Source organism: Protopterus annectens, chromosome 5.part0, assembly GCF_019279795.1.
Source record: "Protopterus annectens isolate FY-2018-M chromosome 5.part0, PAN1.0, whole genome shotgun sequence".
In the NCBI taxonomy this organism is placed as follows: domain Eukaryota; kingdom Metazoa; phylum Chordata; order Ceratodontiformes; family Protopteridae; genus Protopterus; species Protopterus annectens.
In genome coordinates, this window is record NC_056735.1 from 1,899,179,539 (window position 1) to 1,899,197,148 (window position 17,610).

Below are 17,610 nucleotides of genomic sequence, written 5' to 3' on the forward strand. Positions count from 1 at the left end.
CCTTTAGTATGGGGAACTATACCCCTTATTTTGCTGTGCCTCTGTCGAGCAGTGACACTGAGGTAATCCCTGGGGTATATCTGCGATCTCCCATCCATTGGTCAAGATTTCTCTTGAACAAGGCCAGCGAGGTGCTCTGCCTCACATGTACCGGGATTTTGTTCCACAGCATAGGGAGTCTTTGGGTGATGAATCTATCCCTCCAGCACGTCCTATTAATAGCCGTGTCGAGGTTTAAGTCTCCCGCCCTTGTGGCTCTGATGGATCTAGATTTTTTGAGGTGAAGCATATTCATCAAATCTGGGTTTGACATGGCCTTGTATGTTAGGCAAAGGTCACCTCTGAGCAAGCGGATATGCGACTGAATAGAGCTGGAGTTCTTTCAGTCGGGCAGCATAGGACAGATTTTTGAGACCCTTTATCCTTTTGGTGAGGAACTTTTGTGGCCTCTCCAGCTGCTGCAAGTGTCGGGTCAGATACATTCGAATGGGGCATTGTACTCAATCATTGGTCTGATGAGTGATGAGTAAAGGGAGACTATGACCTCCCTTGATCTAGATGAGAATCCCTTCATGATGAGGTGGGCAATGTAGAAGGTCTTCCTAACTACTTTAGCTACATGGGTGTCGAATGACAGACTACTATCAACCTGGGTCCCCAGGTCCCTGATAACTTCTTCTGTGCTCAGTGGATTGCCACCTATTTGGTAGCTAGGGGTAACCTTGTTTTTCCCGAAGGGTATGACTATGCATTTTTTGGCATTTAACTTTAGGCCGTGGCTCTGGCACCAGTTATCCGTTTCTGTGAGACCCTTCTGAAGGATATCTGTGTCAGATGTGTTTTCTACTATGGCGCCCAGTTTGCAGTCATCTGCAAACTTTGTCAGCCATAACCCTCCTGTGTTTGCTTGTACTTGAGAAGTAGATGCCAAACAAGAGTGGGCCTAGGACTGAGCCCTGTGGGACACCACTTGTGACAGGCTTTGAGTCTGACATGGCGCCAACAACTCTGACCCTGTGGGTTCTGTCACTCAGCCAGTTTGCAACCCATCTTGTGATGTATGGGTTAACATTTAAGCTGATGAGTTTTTCAATGATACCCGAGTGGGGTATTGTATCGAAGGCCTTAGCCAGATCGAGGTAGGCTGTATGGACTGCCTTTCCCTCATCAATGGCTTTGGTGACTGTTTCAAAAAGTCAACCAAGTTTAAAAGGCATGATCTGCCTTTGACAAAGCCAAACTGGGTTGGATCCAAAGTCTGCAAATTCCCTATGTCTTTATTTATGAGGTCCATTATGATCCTCTCCATGGCTTTGCAGATAAGGCTTGTCAAGCTAATGGGCTGGTAATTTCCAGGGTCGGTGGAGGCACCGCCTTTGTGAAGTGGGACCACAGTTGCAGTGCGCCACTCCTGGTGCGTATCCAGAGGTAAGACTTTGATTAAACAGCTGTCCTAGCTGTGGGTTTAATTCCTCATTGAGTTCGTGGAGCACACAGCCGGGGACACCATCAGGTCCCATGGATGCTGTGTTTTTTGCTTTGGAGAGAGCAGTTCTCACTTGGGCGCTGGAGATGTTTCGGGGCCTACACTCAGTTGGTATAGATATCTCTCCTTTTGGGGAGGGGAGAAGTTTGCACTGAACCTGTCAGCCAGTATGTTGGCAATGTCTGTAGGATCAGTAATCTTCACATCATTTTGAACTAGTTCTGAGCATATCTGGGAGTTTCCTCCTAGGTTTCTAACATAGCTAAAGAAGGCCTTATGATTGTCTTTTGAGTCTTTAGCTATTTTTCTCTCGAAATTTGCTTTGGATGATTTTATGAGAGCTCTTAGTTTTTTACTTATAGTGATCAAGGATGTCTTACCTTTTAAGGATTTTGCTCTATCTTGTAGTAGCTTCCTCCTTTTGTTGTAGAGTTTGTTTATGGCTGGGGTCCACCAGACTGGACACTTGCCTTTGGTACAAAGAGTCTTTGTTTTGCTTGGGATTGCCTTATCCATGCAGTCCTGCAGGTGCTGGTAGAAGGCATTTGTAAGTGATTTAGCGGCTTGAGTACTGTTTTCCGCCGGCTCGGGGGCCTTAAAGGCTGTCTGTACATGATGATATATTTTGCAAAAACTGATTCTAAAATAACCTCTGTCTGTACATGATGATATATTTTGCAAAAACTGATTCTAAAATAACCTCTTTTTCCCAGTTCATCAGGACTGTATTTGCATAGGTGGGGGCCATACCTACACCATTTTTCTGTCTGTATATTTCATCATTATACTCAAAATGATTATAAGATAAAATAACATCCAACATTTCTGTGAACAATCTCACTTGTCTAGTGTTAAATAATCCTGAAATACAAAGCTCCCTATTCACCATTTCCAATCCTTCTACATTTGGTAGGACTGTATATAATGAAGCAATAACTGCTGTAACAAAAAACATGGAATCATCTGTTTTCACATTCTTCACCAAAATTTTAAATTCAAATTCAAACGAATCTTTAATATAAGATTTACTTTGTACGACTAAGTTGTTCTTAGAAGGAAAGGGTTAAGGCATTAAGTGCTTTGGGTCACATGCTATTGTTATTAAGTATTTAAATAAGTGTTTTCATTATACAACTTGGTCTGAAGAAGATCCATGAAGGGATTGAAAGCGCTTACCAGTTGGATTTTTATGTAATAAAGTCAATTTGTGTTTTTAGCCATTTGTTTTTATTATTTATTCACATCTCGTCATGAAAGTGACAGCTGCCATTTTTTACTTCCAAGACATATTTTTCTATACTCCTTGCTAAAAGATAAATACAATTGTCTGCAAGCAAGCTTTCTGACTTTCTAAAATGAAAGCTATATTGCATGTGTACACTTGCAGTATTATTTGTATTAGATGTAGTGCAGGTTGTCTGTGGCATTGTTTTCTTTTATGAATCTTTCAGAAAGGTAGGTTTACATCAATTTGTTAAATGCTTTTCATCTTAGGAACTCTTGAGTTTCATTTGGTGCTTATTCTTTAACAATACTGTTCTGTCTCTTTCTGGTATTTTCTAGTAGTTATATTATGGGAGTCATCTTGTTTTCTATGGTTTTGCGTTAGCCTTGTATTTTACTTGTATTACATGACACTTTTTTATTATAGCAAATTGCTCAAAGCTTGAAAGAAGAGCAGAAGAAATCGGTATCTGTGGACACAACATTTTCTGATGTTCAACTAGAAGATCCCAATTCCAAAAGCTTGATTAAATCAAGTATGTTGTAAACATTAATTTTTGTTTGTTTTTATGTTGTTTTGTTTTAATTCTTTGTAAACAATTTAGTAATAATGTTAACAAAGGAGTAAGTGGAACTTTGCAACACACTGTTTGAACTCTTCTCCCATACAAGTGGGGGTAGCAGATTTTAGTGTTTGTGTTGATATGGACAAAGAATGAGCCAGTGGCGATGTTATTGAATCATCAGAGGGAGACTGAGGAGCCAGAAACTACAAAAAAAAAATTGGTATTCAGTATGTAATTGTACAGAGTTGCATATGTTGCTGATGTGTGAGTGCATTTGTATTTTATTTTGTTATTTTATTTTTGAAAGAACTTTATTTGTACATCACCTTGTTAATTTGCAACATTAGTTTATATATAGTAATAGTGAAAAAAAATCACAATAGCACTTTAGATTATTATGATGTTCATGTTTTTTTCCTCACAAATGTAATCTTTACCCTTGTGCATTTTTAAAGTACAGAATTACTCTACAGTTCCTACCAACCTACTTATTTTTAGTAATTTATTTGAATTGCTTTATATATATATATATATATATATATATATATATATATATATATATATTCCCTCTCAAATGTAGCATTTAATTTTTGTGATATTTGCTTCTTTCATCTACTTTTCCTTTACAGTATTCACTACTTTATTTACAACAGGTTTAATCTTTTAATTTCTGTTTCTATGTAATTGCTTTTTGACTGCTAGTAATATTAAACTTAATAAGGCCTTTCATATGTGATGAACATTCTAAACTAAGGCATTGACTTAATAGCATAATGTCCTTTCTTCTTATATGTTTCACCAACACTTGTGTCAGAACATTCTGTAGGTAGTCCTTAAACTACATAGAGTAGTACTAGGCTAACTGCCCTTGGGGGCCATTTTCAGCCTAGTCAGTTAACCCATGTGAGAATCGAAGCCTGCACCTTGTGTCTGCAAGGTAAACACCTTAACCGTTTTGCCAACCTCCCACCCTCCAACCTACACACATTTCCAAATTCCTTTCATTCCCTATACCTCTTAACATCTGCTCTCTGCTTGAGGAAGAATCCTCTGGAGTCTACTTGGAGTAGAAAAGTGCCTGTTTAATAATGCTATGAAGTCTGGAAAATTCGGGATATTTACACAGAAATGCTTAGAAGCCTTACAGATTTCCTCCCATTGTTCTTTTGTTACGTGATTTAATCTTCCCTCCTAGTCATTTATAATCCCTTCTGATTGATTGTTATATTTATCATATACTAGTTTGTAAGCCTTACTTTAACTATCCCTTTCTTGAAACCATTTCCTGTCCTTATCCACTAAAAACCCAACCGAAACTAGTTTTTCATTCAGTACTCCCCCTCCAATATTCCTTCTATGAAAGATTATCTCTGAGCTCCAGATCAAGGAACTGCTTGGCTTCTTCCCGCTCCCTCACTTTTTCCTTCGCACTTATTTGCTTCTAGTAACACATTTTTTAAATCTTGTTAAATTTCCTAGAGCATCTTCCTGCCATCTCTTACTTATTTTCTGTACCCTTAGTTGTGTGTGTTCCTGTTACAAAAATCTCCTTTCTCCACTCCGTCACTGGTTTAGTGCTTATAATGCTGTCTGCCCCTTCACAAATATAATACTTTGTATACAGTTATTTCTGTTTTCCCTAAAGGCTTTCCTCCAAAACACTAAACTCACTGCACATGTCACACTTCCAGTGTGTGCCATCATAATCACGTTCCACTTTGATTTATATCCTTCTACTTGTGCTGTATATAAAGTCTTAGTTGCATAGTCTTAAAGTACCCCTTCAAGTTACTTAATCCCCCCCCCAACTTAATAGGAAGAATCAACTTAACCCAGTTTACTATTACTCTCTTCTCTTCCTAACTAAATTTCTTCTTTTTGTTAATTGTCATCCACAACTTTTCCTCTGGCTGATACAACTGCGTCAAAGGAACTTAAAATATTTACACTGCCTGAGCTTTATTATCCATGTCTGTGGCCATTAATTTCCATTATCTTATTTTTTTAACATTCTTCCACCTGATCACTTTGCACATATCTTTAGTTGTAGTCCATACACCTAAATGTTTCGTCTTTATATGTTTTCGTAAATATGATCAGTTTTTTACCACTATAGCCTAAGTTTTACTTTCCTTGATTTTGTATCCTGAAATTTTTGAAATTCTCAAGTTATCCCACAGCACCCTAATGTCATATTCAAGGTTTGTCAACTACAAGGTAATATCATCTACAAACAGAGCAAGTTTTCTTATCTACTGCACTGGTTATATCCCTGAATTTGTGAATCCCACGTTACATGGGAAGAGTCCAACTGGAAGATTTTATTTGGCATGTCTTAGAAGAGACCATGTGGAAGATTTTAGTTAAATGTTTCATGATATGATAAATAAGAGAGGGGAGAAAGAGGGCAGCCACGTCTGGTCCCCCTATTTAAACTCAAGTTGTCAGAAGGGACTCCTCCCGCCTTTATTTTTGCCTCTGAACTGTCATATTTTATTTAACTCTATTAGACTGTTTGGGAATGCAGATGTAGTATAGCCTTTTTCATGGATTCCCAACAAACTTTACTGAGTGCTTCACTGCATACAAACTAATCAACAGTAATGGAGTTTTTTTTTAATGTTCTGATTCCATCTGAAAAATTACTGTTACGTTAATGTTAAATGTTTGCTTTCTTCTACAAAACCAGACTGATTCATATCAATCAGCCTTGGTGAAATTGTTGCCATTATATTGGTTAGTATAGATAGAAAGAGTGGGTTAATCTTGATTTAGAACTGATATTGGGCTATATGCTACCAGGGTCCTTGCCTTCCTTTGGCAATACTGCCATTGCTGCCTTCTCCAAAGATACAGCCATCATTTTGAAAATTAAACCATGCCTTCCAAATTTTCAGCAACCTCCTCCTTTCCAACTTCCAGATTTCTACATGAATTCCATCCATTCTGGTAGATTTCCCCATTGCTTGGTTATCTGTCACAGTTTTTATTCCTTCTTATTACTCCTATTAATTGCTTAGTTTCTCCTTTGCCAAACTTTGGGATATCTAAAGTTTCCAAAACTGCTTCCAGTTTTCTCCACTCCTCTGCACTTTATAAATGTTCATAATATTGCTAAAATATCTCCATTATATCTCTTCAGGATTCCTAGTTAATCTCGTCATATGATCCCTGAGTCTTGCCACAGCTCTTTCCACTTTCTGTTGCTTAAGTGTTCATGGTAAGAATTTCTGTGATGTGTACTGCTGTACTGTTTGTCTTTGTTGTAATTAATCCAGCAGTTCTGCTTTGTATTGCAGATCTGGGCAATCTTTAGACCTGAGTAGTATACATATTATGTTGCAGTGTACAGCATGTTCAGTGGGAGATACAATAAGTAAATCTGACTTCAGAGTCTGTCTTCAGAAGGTGACTCTTTGGATTTCCTTTTCTAAGATCCCAGTCTGGCACAGAAGTATTTTATTCTGTAACCACTATTCTTTGATGTGTATTTGCATCACATTGCTGCATTGTGTGATGTGTCACACTGAACTAGGAGTACATACCCAGATCTAGTAACCCCCCTGGTTTGTTGTACCTTTCACAGAGTTTTATATATATTTTTTGCACCCCTGCAGCAGGACTAAGCCTGTTGGCTTTACTACACACACCCAGTTGGCCCATTTGTTGGAGATGTAGATTCCTAGACATGAGCGAGTCCTACGGCCCATTCATTCCTGCCCAGGGAATCCCCCATAAGCTCATCCGCTTGTGGCAAGAATCAGGACGTAGAGAGTGGGCCAACTCTGCTGATTCTGTAGGTCAATCCAACCTCACCTTTGGCAGAGCAACCCCCCCCCATGGTTTTTCACACTCCACTATACCTGCTCTCTGAGGGTTACCCTCAGCTCACAGGGGGACTACACATGGTAGTGCAGACTTGATAGACCTGGGTTCCATGGAGTAAACTTCTAGTGCTCCTACTGTCACCCATGTAGTGCGCAAGAGCTGCCTCTTTTCCCTCTTGGATGGACAAGCAGGCAGCAGCTGCTCACTCCCATCTTCTACCTGCAGCTTCTACAGGTGCATGAGCTACTATTTGAACTTGGTTTGCATTGTAGCAAGGGTTTATCCCCTGTACTACATGGAGCAGCTCACAGAATTCAAATCTTGATCTGTGTGTTCACTGCAAGACAGTTCATCTGTTCTTTGCCAAAGTGCAGCACCAGATCCTTAGCTTTAACCTGAGCAGCACTGTTTTTATTTCCTAGGCTAGGAAGACACTATGATATAATGCTACACAGGCATTATTGTATTGTGGTTACTGGAAGGAGGAGATGTAAGCAATATGTTGCTGGATGGTGGTGATGAAAGTTATCTATCAAAGTTAGGAGTAAGGTCCCTCATATGCTCCCTGTCAGGATACGGAGTACAAGGAGAAAGTAAGGGTATCCGGTGGACAGGCGTTGGCTAAGGCCTCTCCTTCTCTGAAGCCTGCTGAAAAAGTGGCCTTTGCCTTTTGCTGTGCTAATTCTCATCCACCAAAGAAGCAATCTCATGGACATCATCAAATAACAGTACGGAAGATGTCTGGAGATGAAGTTCCTTGGCTTCTACTGTTTAAAGTGAACCCATGGAAGTTAGTGTCTCTCTGCCGTCTCTGAAAATGTGGAACATTGTGGTGGCTGGGCTTCTCATTCATAGTGAATCCTTAAGTCTCATAGGCAAGGTCTGTGGTTAAATTCTGTATTTGAGGGGTTGCTTCTATTGCCACCTCTCTAGCTGAGTTAGACTTTAGTGGCAGGAGCTGCAGAAGCTTCCATGGCTTCTGAGCTTGGTGAGTACATGTTTTTTCTCTAGTGACAGCAGACAGGGTTATGCTGTCTTTCTTGTGAAAATAGACCTTGCTTGTGCAGGAACACATCCCTAGGGAAGACGGCTTGACACCAGAGAAGTGCCCTGAGCAGACTACTTAGGACTGGGTGCCATGTCTAGTAGTTACTTCTTCAGATCTTGTTGACCTGCGAACTAACACCCAGTACACACCCGCCATTTCATCAGATCTTCCACGAGTGCCATTGTACAAGAACATAGGGCACATTCAAAACTGTGGGCAATATAGAGGTGTCAAACTCTATCATGCTGCATGTAAATTCTGCAGAGAATGATTGATAAATACCCAGAGTAGTAGAAAGTAAGATGTGAGGTGAGAGGTTCAGATTCAGATCAGGATACAGCAAAATGGATCCATTATTTGCAGTGAGACAAAAGACTTTCGGCTTTTCCTGGTTAGGGGTCACCACAGCGGAAATCCGGTCCGCTCATGATTGGCAGTGGATTTTCACGGTGCCAAGTTGCTAGCCCGACGCCCAACCTTCAACTAAGGCACGCCCATTCACGCTCACACCTACCTGCATGTCTTTAACGTCACTCTACTGCAGGGAGGACATGCAGACTCCACACAGAAGGAGCTCCAGCCGAGAATTGAATGGGAGAACCTCTTGCTGTAAGGCGGCAACGCTAACCACTGCACCACCACGGCTTATTTGCAGTGAGACAGATAGTTCAAAAGAAACAAGATGAGGAAAAAGTCCAACTGGGCATTCATAGACTTGGAGAAAGCACATGACAAGGTCCCAGGAATGCTGATATGGACAGTTTTCCAGTAGTCTGAAGTCCCAGAAACATTAGTAGAATTAATGCAATCTATGTACAAGGACCCAATGAAACAAGTACGATCAGTATTTGGACTCAGAAAGGGTTCCTAGTGGGAGGTGGGTGTGCTTCACGGTTCTGCTCTGAGCCAATTGCTGTTCAAACTGGTGATGGATCACATTAGCAAACTGGTTGGAGGAGCTGTATCAACAAGGTTGCATTCAGAGAGTATGGTGTTACTGACAGACTGTGACCAGCTTTAGCAATTGATAGGAGTATGGAATGCCAAACTGAAGGCACACAAGATAAAACTGAATACAGATAAGACAGTTGTAATGGCAGCAAATGGGGGATTCAGAAGAAGCTGAAAATTGAGATAGAAGGGAAAATAAGACAGGTTAACAGCTTCATATATCTTGGAGGAATGGTTTAAGAGACTGGAAGTCTGAGTGAGGATGTCAGAAGCTAGAAGGGGCTTCGGCCAACTTGTACAGAGTGTTAGGGGTAGTGTATGACAGAAGAATGCTAAAGAAGCTGAAAAGTAAGGTATACAAAATAGTGGTGTGAGCAGTACTACTGTATGGTACAGAAACCTGCTCAGTGAAGGCAGAGTAGTAAAGGAAACTTTAGAGGTGAGGGAGATGAAATGCCTGAAATGGGCGGTAGGATGCACACTGCAGGACAGATAGAGAAAGGAGGATGTCAGAGCAGAAGCTCATGTAGCTTAAATTGCAGAGAAAGTCAAAGAGAACAGATTACAGTGGTTCAGGAACATGTGTAGGAAACCGAAAACAATATGGTGAAGATGATTTGGGACAGAAAGGAAGAAGACAAGAGGAAATGAGTGTGTACAGTAAAGAGGTGAATGGCTTGTATGAGAGAAGACTTGTGACAGTCAAGAAGGTAGGAGAGTGGTATTCAATATTGTGAGTGACAGTTGACATGACACCCCAACTCCATATAGCAAATAGGAAAAAAGGGGGATGATGATGAGGAGGATTTATGGTGACGCTTCTCTTTATTACTCCTGATTGTGATTGCTGTAAACACAGGCTTATGACATCCTATGTTGACTGACCTGTTACTTTTTTCTTTCCTTTGCTCAGAAAAGATTCAGTCAGTGTCCAGGAAAGAGAAGTAAATCCCAGGCAGCACCCCACACTTAGCATATTTTGCTGTGGCAGTTTAGAAGAATCTGGTTTTGTTCTTCATGTTCCCGTGAGAAGCGATGCCCCTATAAAACTTTCGCTGGAGCACTGTGACCTCTTTATCTATCATGTTAAGTTCGAGTCCTCCTTTGCTGCCTGTGTTCCAGCATTGGTCACAGAGACTACAGTGTTTGCCAACCTTGTACCACATAAGAGAGGCTGGGCAAGAGAAAGATTATTTTCCTCTGCTACATTTACCTTAGGGCCGTAGATTGTTTGACTGAGCTGCAGTCTTCCCTTATGGTTCTATCAGGGGAGAAGCTGAGTTCCTTTTTTCTGGGATTAAAGAATGTTTGGTAAAGACCCTTATGGTAGCATTTTCAGTAGATTTCCATGTAACCTGCTTCAGATTTCATTGCTGTAATGTTTATTTATGGCATATGCATTCAGAGTATGTCTTTGTTGTATGACATGGTTCAGGATAACTGCCTTTTAAGGATAATCTGAAATAAGTCATTTTAGATGCCACCTTGTAACAGTGAAGCCCTTTTTGCACAGACTTAACAGCCCTTATGAAATACCTGCAAAAAAGAAAACCAAAGCTGATCACTATGGAGAATGTCTTTCTAGTGCCCCTCTCGAGGTATTTCTTTGACTAGTTGCAGTCCATTCCAGTAAGAAAATAACATATTGCTAAGTGAGAAAATGGTTAAAATTGAGGTAGTTCTTTCCTTGGCATAACCCTGCTGAACTTCCTAGAAAGAGGTCTCCTTAATGTACTTAACAGCAGGTCTGACAACCCCTCAGAACTGCATGTGGGAAAAAATTGCTCAGAGTTTGCCCCATCCTTGAGTGTCATAACCAGAAACAGTTAAGTTCTGGATGTGATTGCAGGGACATTATGAAGCTCTTAGATAATCCCGTGTTAAGGATTCCCTTAAAAGACCAGTCAGACTCAGAGTTCCTCAGTCAGATTTAGACTCAACTTTCTAGAGGATACCTTAGGGCATTTTCTTCTTTTGGAGAGAGGGAAAGTGGTTCTTCTTTCACCTTTTCATTACTCCAGTGGGTTTATTTTCCATAGCAGACCTCAGTAATACAAGCAAACACATCTAGTGTGTCAAGTTCTAGATAGTACTTCTCCACTGGAAGAAGATCTGGACAAGGTCAGTAATTGAAGCAATTTGTGGCACATCACTGTACAAGTTTCTCAAAGGAGTTTCTTTTATTTCACTGTGGATAGGCACAGTGTACATGCTACCATTTGGCACATTTCCTTGCCATTAGTATTTACCAGGGCTGTCATTGTTGTAAAGAGGGCTTACAAGGAAAGAGTTTCCTAGTGTTTGCCTGCCTGAATGTTTGACTCCTAGCAGCACCATAAAGAGACTGCATGGTAGCAGCCAATGCCCATGTTTTCCTGTGGTTGCAGAATTCTGGGGTGAAGTTGGATACTCTCCATTGATGGTCCTTCTTCCCTGCAGAGAGAGGCTATGAAGTCAACGTTGGTAGCAAGGATGAGAGTGCAGAGGCAGATGGAAACTGAAAATGGTTTGTGTCATTTAAGCCACATGGCAGCTACGATCTTCACTATTCCATGCACATGCCTTCAGACTAGGGTGGTTCACTGAATTATGAAATGTCAGTGGCTGCAATAATTTTGTCCACACTGACCTTCTGTTGCTGTCAAATCCTTGTCATGAAGCTGTAGGGTGATAGACAACCCTGTCTTTAAGTCATTGTAGGGTTTCTTTTACCACAGCCCTATAAGTGTTTTTGTAAAGACATAACCTTCCCCTCAGTGTGCTGGAATGAAATGAGCAGGATGAAGTTGCACAAGTATTTTTAGGATGGGATTGGCAGTATTTCTACTGGCACAACCTCCTGAGCTTTCCCACTTTGTCACTGCTTCCACTGCCACCATTAACTCCTGGTCTCCACTGTGGATGTATGGTATCTGGCATGCCCAGCATGCTGTCGTACCCTTACCTCCATAAGGGAGGCAAGCAGAGGTAACCCTTGTCAGCTCCTTCAGCTGCCTGTGCTGCTACTGAAATTGAATCATCTGGATAATAGTCAGGGCTTTATCTCTCTGCACCATAACTCTGTGACACATTTGGTTTACATTAGATGCAGAAATGTTCCGAATTCAAGAAGAATGTCAGAATGAAGATCCTCACTGAGTTGGGAGGAGTTCATTCTTATTGCCAAGTAGAATACCTAGAATTTTGGCATCTTAGACTTTGCCGGATGGATTGGCTGAGGTAGAGTCCCTCTAGAGTTAAGTCCACTTTGTCTGTGGCTTGTAGGACCTTCCAAGGGCAGAGATCATTCTTAATTTCCTTCAAACCTCTGAGGGAAGACAATTGACCAATAAAGTAAATATTCTAATGCAAGGGTGTAGCTGGGCATACACTTTGTACTCTATTGAGTGCAATTTTCTATACGTCACTTAAAGAAAACATGGCTTTTTAAGGCCATGTTGTGTCCATAACCGTGTAAATTAATGCCTCCAATAAAAAATTCATAGATTGAAAATGTATTTATTTAATGGTGTTAGAGGGAAAGGGATGCAAACATTTGTTAAGTGCTCGGGGAATGTTTACATTTTTTAACTGACAGGAGGGTTGGGGACAGCAATATGAGCACACAAGTATGAAATTCTATTGTCTGGCTACACCCCTGTTCCAATGGAAGGATACCTGCACAAATCTGAAGGATCAAGCTGAGTCCAAAGCAATTAATGGATGACGCAGTGGTGCAACAGTTTGCATTGTCGCCTTACACCAAGAGGTTCTCTGGTTCAATTCTCGGCTGGGGTGTCTTCTGTGCTCAGTCTGCATAGCCTCCCTGTGTTCGTGTGGGTTTCTTCTGGGTGCTCTGGTTTCCTCCCACGTTGCAAAGACATGCTTCTAGAGCATTTCTCCTTGGGCCTCCAATGAAAATTGGTTCATCCAAGTCGGACTTTCCCAGTAAACAAATGTTAAATAAGATGAAGTAAAATACATAAATGGTTGTTAAATGTGTTCATCCTTGCAGCTGCAAGACTTCTTTAGAACTCTTTCTGAGGCCTGTTTTTCCTAACCCATGGGAAGAATGATTGGTTGGCTTTCCAGGTGTCCACACTGAGAGTGGTTCTTTTAAGTTTTGCAGAAGAGGGTCTGCCGTGTTGGTCACTTACCCCTTCTTTGGCTTCCTCCGCCCCCCCCCCTTCTTCACTGTACTCCTCATGAAGAGATGTTGGGGTCAAGTCAGTCTCTATCAGCATCAATCACACATGAGTAATGCAGGCTAATCCTCTTTCCCGAAGGTGGAGGGCTGTTTCCCCACTCATTTTTATTTTTGGTGGGGGGAGGGCGTTACTCCTGTGTATGCCTACTCTTGACTTTGTGGAAGGAAGAGGACTTCTGGGATGCTGCCTCTTGTCAGTAAAGGGGCCTTTGTTCATAACAGATCAGATCTTTCTCTCCCTAGTGAGCCCTCATTATTGACCACTGTGTTAATAGCCTTTTAGGAGGAGAATTTTTCTGCATCCCTTTCTTGGGGTTGCTGGTGTGGGGTTGCTCTGCATAGGATCATTGGGTAGAAGCAGTCCTGCCGATTAATTTCTCTGGTGGTAGCCCATTGGATGACCTCTTCAGGCCACTAAACTACGTTAGACTCTCATCCATTTAATCACCAGTGGCAGAAATTTTTAGTTTGCAGCCAAGGACATGTTACCCAATAAAATTTCTATTAGTAAATCAAAAATTAAAAAAAAAAAAAAAAAAATGTATGCGTGTGTGTGTGTGTGTGTGTGTGTGTGTGTGTGTGTGTGTGTATATATATATATATATATATATATATATATATATATATATGTGTGTGTGTGTGTGTGTAATTGATTGCATCCTTCAATGTGATTTTACCTTGTCAATTTTACATGTTTTATTGTAAGGTTAGTAATGACAGTACAATTCAAGAAGCATTGAACTAGTCTACTCCGGTGTCAGAAAGCACAAGCTGCTATTCTGTACCAATTAACATCTGAAGCTTTTGAAGTAATCTTTGCAGCAGCAGTTGTAGACATACCCTTACCTTGCGTACTGCTTAGCACACATAGGCAACGTATGAAGAATGTGAGGTCTGCTCATTATGTCTTTTCATGAGTAAATATATCATGTATATCGGAATTTGAGGAAGTCCATTGTAACTCATCTATTTAAAATACATAAGTGCTTTTTACCAGATTTTTGTGAATTGTGTTGTTTTATCACGAAGAATGGCAGGATATTTCAGAATATGCAAACAGCAGCACATTTTAATAGTTATGTGAGTGCAGTGTTGTGTTCACACATACTTTAAATTGTTGAGACTTGCTGTGCATCCTGTGCTCTAGTAAAACAGTTGCCTCTGTGTATGTTGTGTACACCTGCTGTTTCTTCTGTATCCACATGCTTATTATATTCCCAGTAATGTGAAGCATTTCTTTTGCATGTTGGACTATTGTGTATGAGTGTCAGACCAGAATATAGAGCATATGAATTCATCAGAACCATAATGTTGTATCTTGTGCTCTTGTGATCTTTGTATTTTTCTGTAGTAACTCATTTTTAGTAGTTAAATCTGTTCTTATTGCCCGCACAGCAAGAATATATGGGCTGCTAGATCTAGTTGTGAACACAACACCATGTTGTTGTTGTTGTTGATTGAAATTATTTGGAATAAAATGAAATCTTCCTCTTGGCTATAGTTGGCTATTCTTACTAGTGGGTATCAGAGAATAGTTTTTGTCAAAGAATCAAGACGATGATGGTCTATGTTGGTTTCTCTCAATCTTTTTTGCACAGGTGCATTTGCATGATAAAATTAAAATAGCGTGCAGATGCTGTGTTTTACTGACCCAATTTTTTTCTTTGTGTATTTGAGTGAATGTAGCATTCTGCCATGCAGAGACCTGCATCGTCGGACAATGAATGTGAACTGGTTTTACGCACACCAGAGAAAAACAAATTGATTAGTGGGAAACATGTACTGTATTTTGCTGTTTGGAAAAAAAGTTAAATCACTTTTAGTAGTGCATGTTGGCACTGTTGAATTTATGCAACTTTCAGATGGTGTGTTTTCATGGTTGAATAATTAGAAGCATCATCTACAACTTAAAGACAAGCATTACAGGACCAGCAATGTGTGCTGTGTTACTGCACTTTTTGCTCACAGAAGTACTAATGCAGCTTTCTATAACAAGTATTTCATTTTTATGAAGATGCAACAAATCAATTGCTAATGAGTCTTTGTACAGCCAATTTCGTATAGCCTCCAGATGCTCTACTTTGCATTGTTAAATGAAGCAACATTCAGCCGCATAGTGACCAGCATCACAACACAGTCTATTTGTTCCACAGTGCTACAGTTTTTTCAGATGAGTGCTGTGGCAGCTTTTTATATTAGGCATCATTTTGCTGTTGATTTATTAAAAAAAGAAAATAAAAAAATTAAATTGCTTTCAGAAGTGTGCTCATACATGTTTAAATTAGTATGAATTAATTCTGCAAATGCTATCTGGGTACACCATTCAGATATGCAGAGTCCAGCATTAAGGGTCAGTCAAGTGTGTCACAGTACTTAAATTTTGCTCACAGGACTGTTGTGGTAAAACCTGTACTGAATTTCTACTTTATTAAAAGTAATTAAAAAATGACTAATTTAGGACTTCTGAACATGCAGTTTTTAACTGTAACTGGATTGTTAGTGAATTAGAAGATGACAGAAATGTTTGCCTTTTCTCTTTAACTGTAAGACGCCCGTTCATTGCCATCTGTGAAGTGATGTGCAGATATGCACACAAGTTCATTACTAGTCATGAAGCAACGATCTTTCTGACAGTACATAACACATTGTTTTGATGTTTTATTCGTGCTTGTAGTGCTTTGATCTTTTATTCATTTGCATATTGTCCTTCTACAGAATCTCTGTGAATGAAGCAATATGTTATCTTTGTGTGCAAGACAAAAGAAAAAGTTATTTTTTTATTAACTTAAAATAAAGGCAGACTGCTGCCTAATCCAGTGTTTAAATCATTGGCGTTTGCAGATGAGCACTTTCAGGACTTGTTATGTGTTTTGTGGAAAGTTAAAGTCTGGAGGATAGCATCTTGGTTCTGTTAGGGATAGCATGATCCATGCACTCGTGTAAGTGCTTATAAAATGCATTTGTATAGGATTCAGCAGTCGTACCTCTATTGTCCATCTACATGGGTGTCGTGAAATTTTCCATTTTTATCTTAAGCATGAAGTTGGCTTTGGAGAAATTCTTTACGGTATTTCCCTAATTGGGGGTGGGGGCAGGATGTGGATGTCTTAAGGTGATTAGCTTGTGGTCAGATCTGACCAACTAGGAATTGACCTCTGGTGTGGCACACCGGTCGCCCATGTTGGTAATGACCAGGTCTAGCATATTGCTGCCCCTAGTGGGGGTGTGAATAAGTTGATCCAAGGCATTGGAATTTATGAATTCCAGAAAACGTTGAGCAAAAGAGTTGGTACATAAGTAGTTTTCCCAGTTAATTGTGGGGCAGTTGAAATCACCCATTATTAGGGTGTTGGGTTGTACCCTAATATTTTCCAGTGTATCAAGAAATGAGGAGTGGGAATCCTGGGGCATGGTGGGGGATCTGTAGCCAGTTACAATTTGAATTGCAGTCTTGCCCAGAGTTAGTTGCACTTGTATAATCTAGGATGCATTATGCTGAGCAGCTAGCCTGGAGGTGTGGATGTCCTTAATGAATATGGCTACGCCTCTACCTTTAGTGTTTTGGTCCAGGTTAGGTGGCCGAAAGGTGTGGTATGAATTATAGCCTGGTAATGCAGGGGTGCTGTGTGGAGCCTTGAACCAGGTCTCTTGTCACTGCACAGATGTCGATGTTCTCCATTTTAAGGAGTGCCTGGAGTGAATGCATTTTGAGGTTTAGACTTCTAGCATTGAGTAGCATTACCCTCAGATTTTGCTTGCTTGTACCTGTTAAGGTGGTGAATTTGTCATTTGAACTTTGCCTAAAAAAGGCACTATAGGGGTGGCAAGAGCCTTTGCCAGTATCTGGAATCCTAAGGGCAACAGGTGCAGGCCATCTCTGGCAGAGCATTGTGGTCTGTCGATCATGTCATCCCAGGCAGATAGATACTGGATCCCCTTAGAATGACACCAGAAGCTTAGCCAATTGTTGAAGTCAATCATTTTGTCCTTGTACTGTGGTATCATTCTGGGTGATGGCAGGATGCTACTCAGGGCTAGGGTCATACCTGCCTGGGCTACAAGATCAGAGAGCTCCTCCATGTCTCTTTTCATGTAGTACAGGGAGGTACGTTTCACACCAGCATGGACAGTGACAGAGTCATATTTGTATTTGTTGTGGAGTGACCTGAGTGCATGCGTAATGTGGCGGATCCTGGCCCCCAACAGGCAGCTGACAGTAACTTTCTCCTTGTTTAGCCTGGTGAGTGGAACATCAGTGTGTCTGACTAATAGTCACCTATGACTAGAGTGTTGGGTATGTTGTTATGCCTTATGGGCTGTG

General features: G+C 40.6%; 1 protein-coding gene across 1 annotated transcript in view; it reads left to right on the plus strand.

The window, feature by feature from the left end:
* The window catches only part of COG3 (component of oligomeric golgi complex 3), a 1,722,808-nt gene that overhangs the window by 1,041,601 nt on the left and 663,597 nt on the right, over positions 1–17,610 (plus strand). Inside the window, exon 13 of the mRNA XM_044072049.1 lies at positions 3,138–3,246. Within this exon, the coding sequence (XP_043927984.1) occupies positions 3,138–3,246 (109 nt within the window). The remainder of the gene's footprint in view (positions 1–3,137; positions 3,247–17,610) is intronic.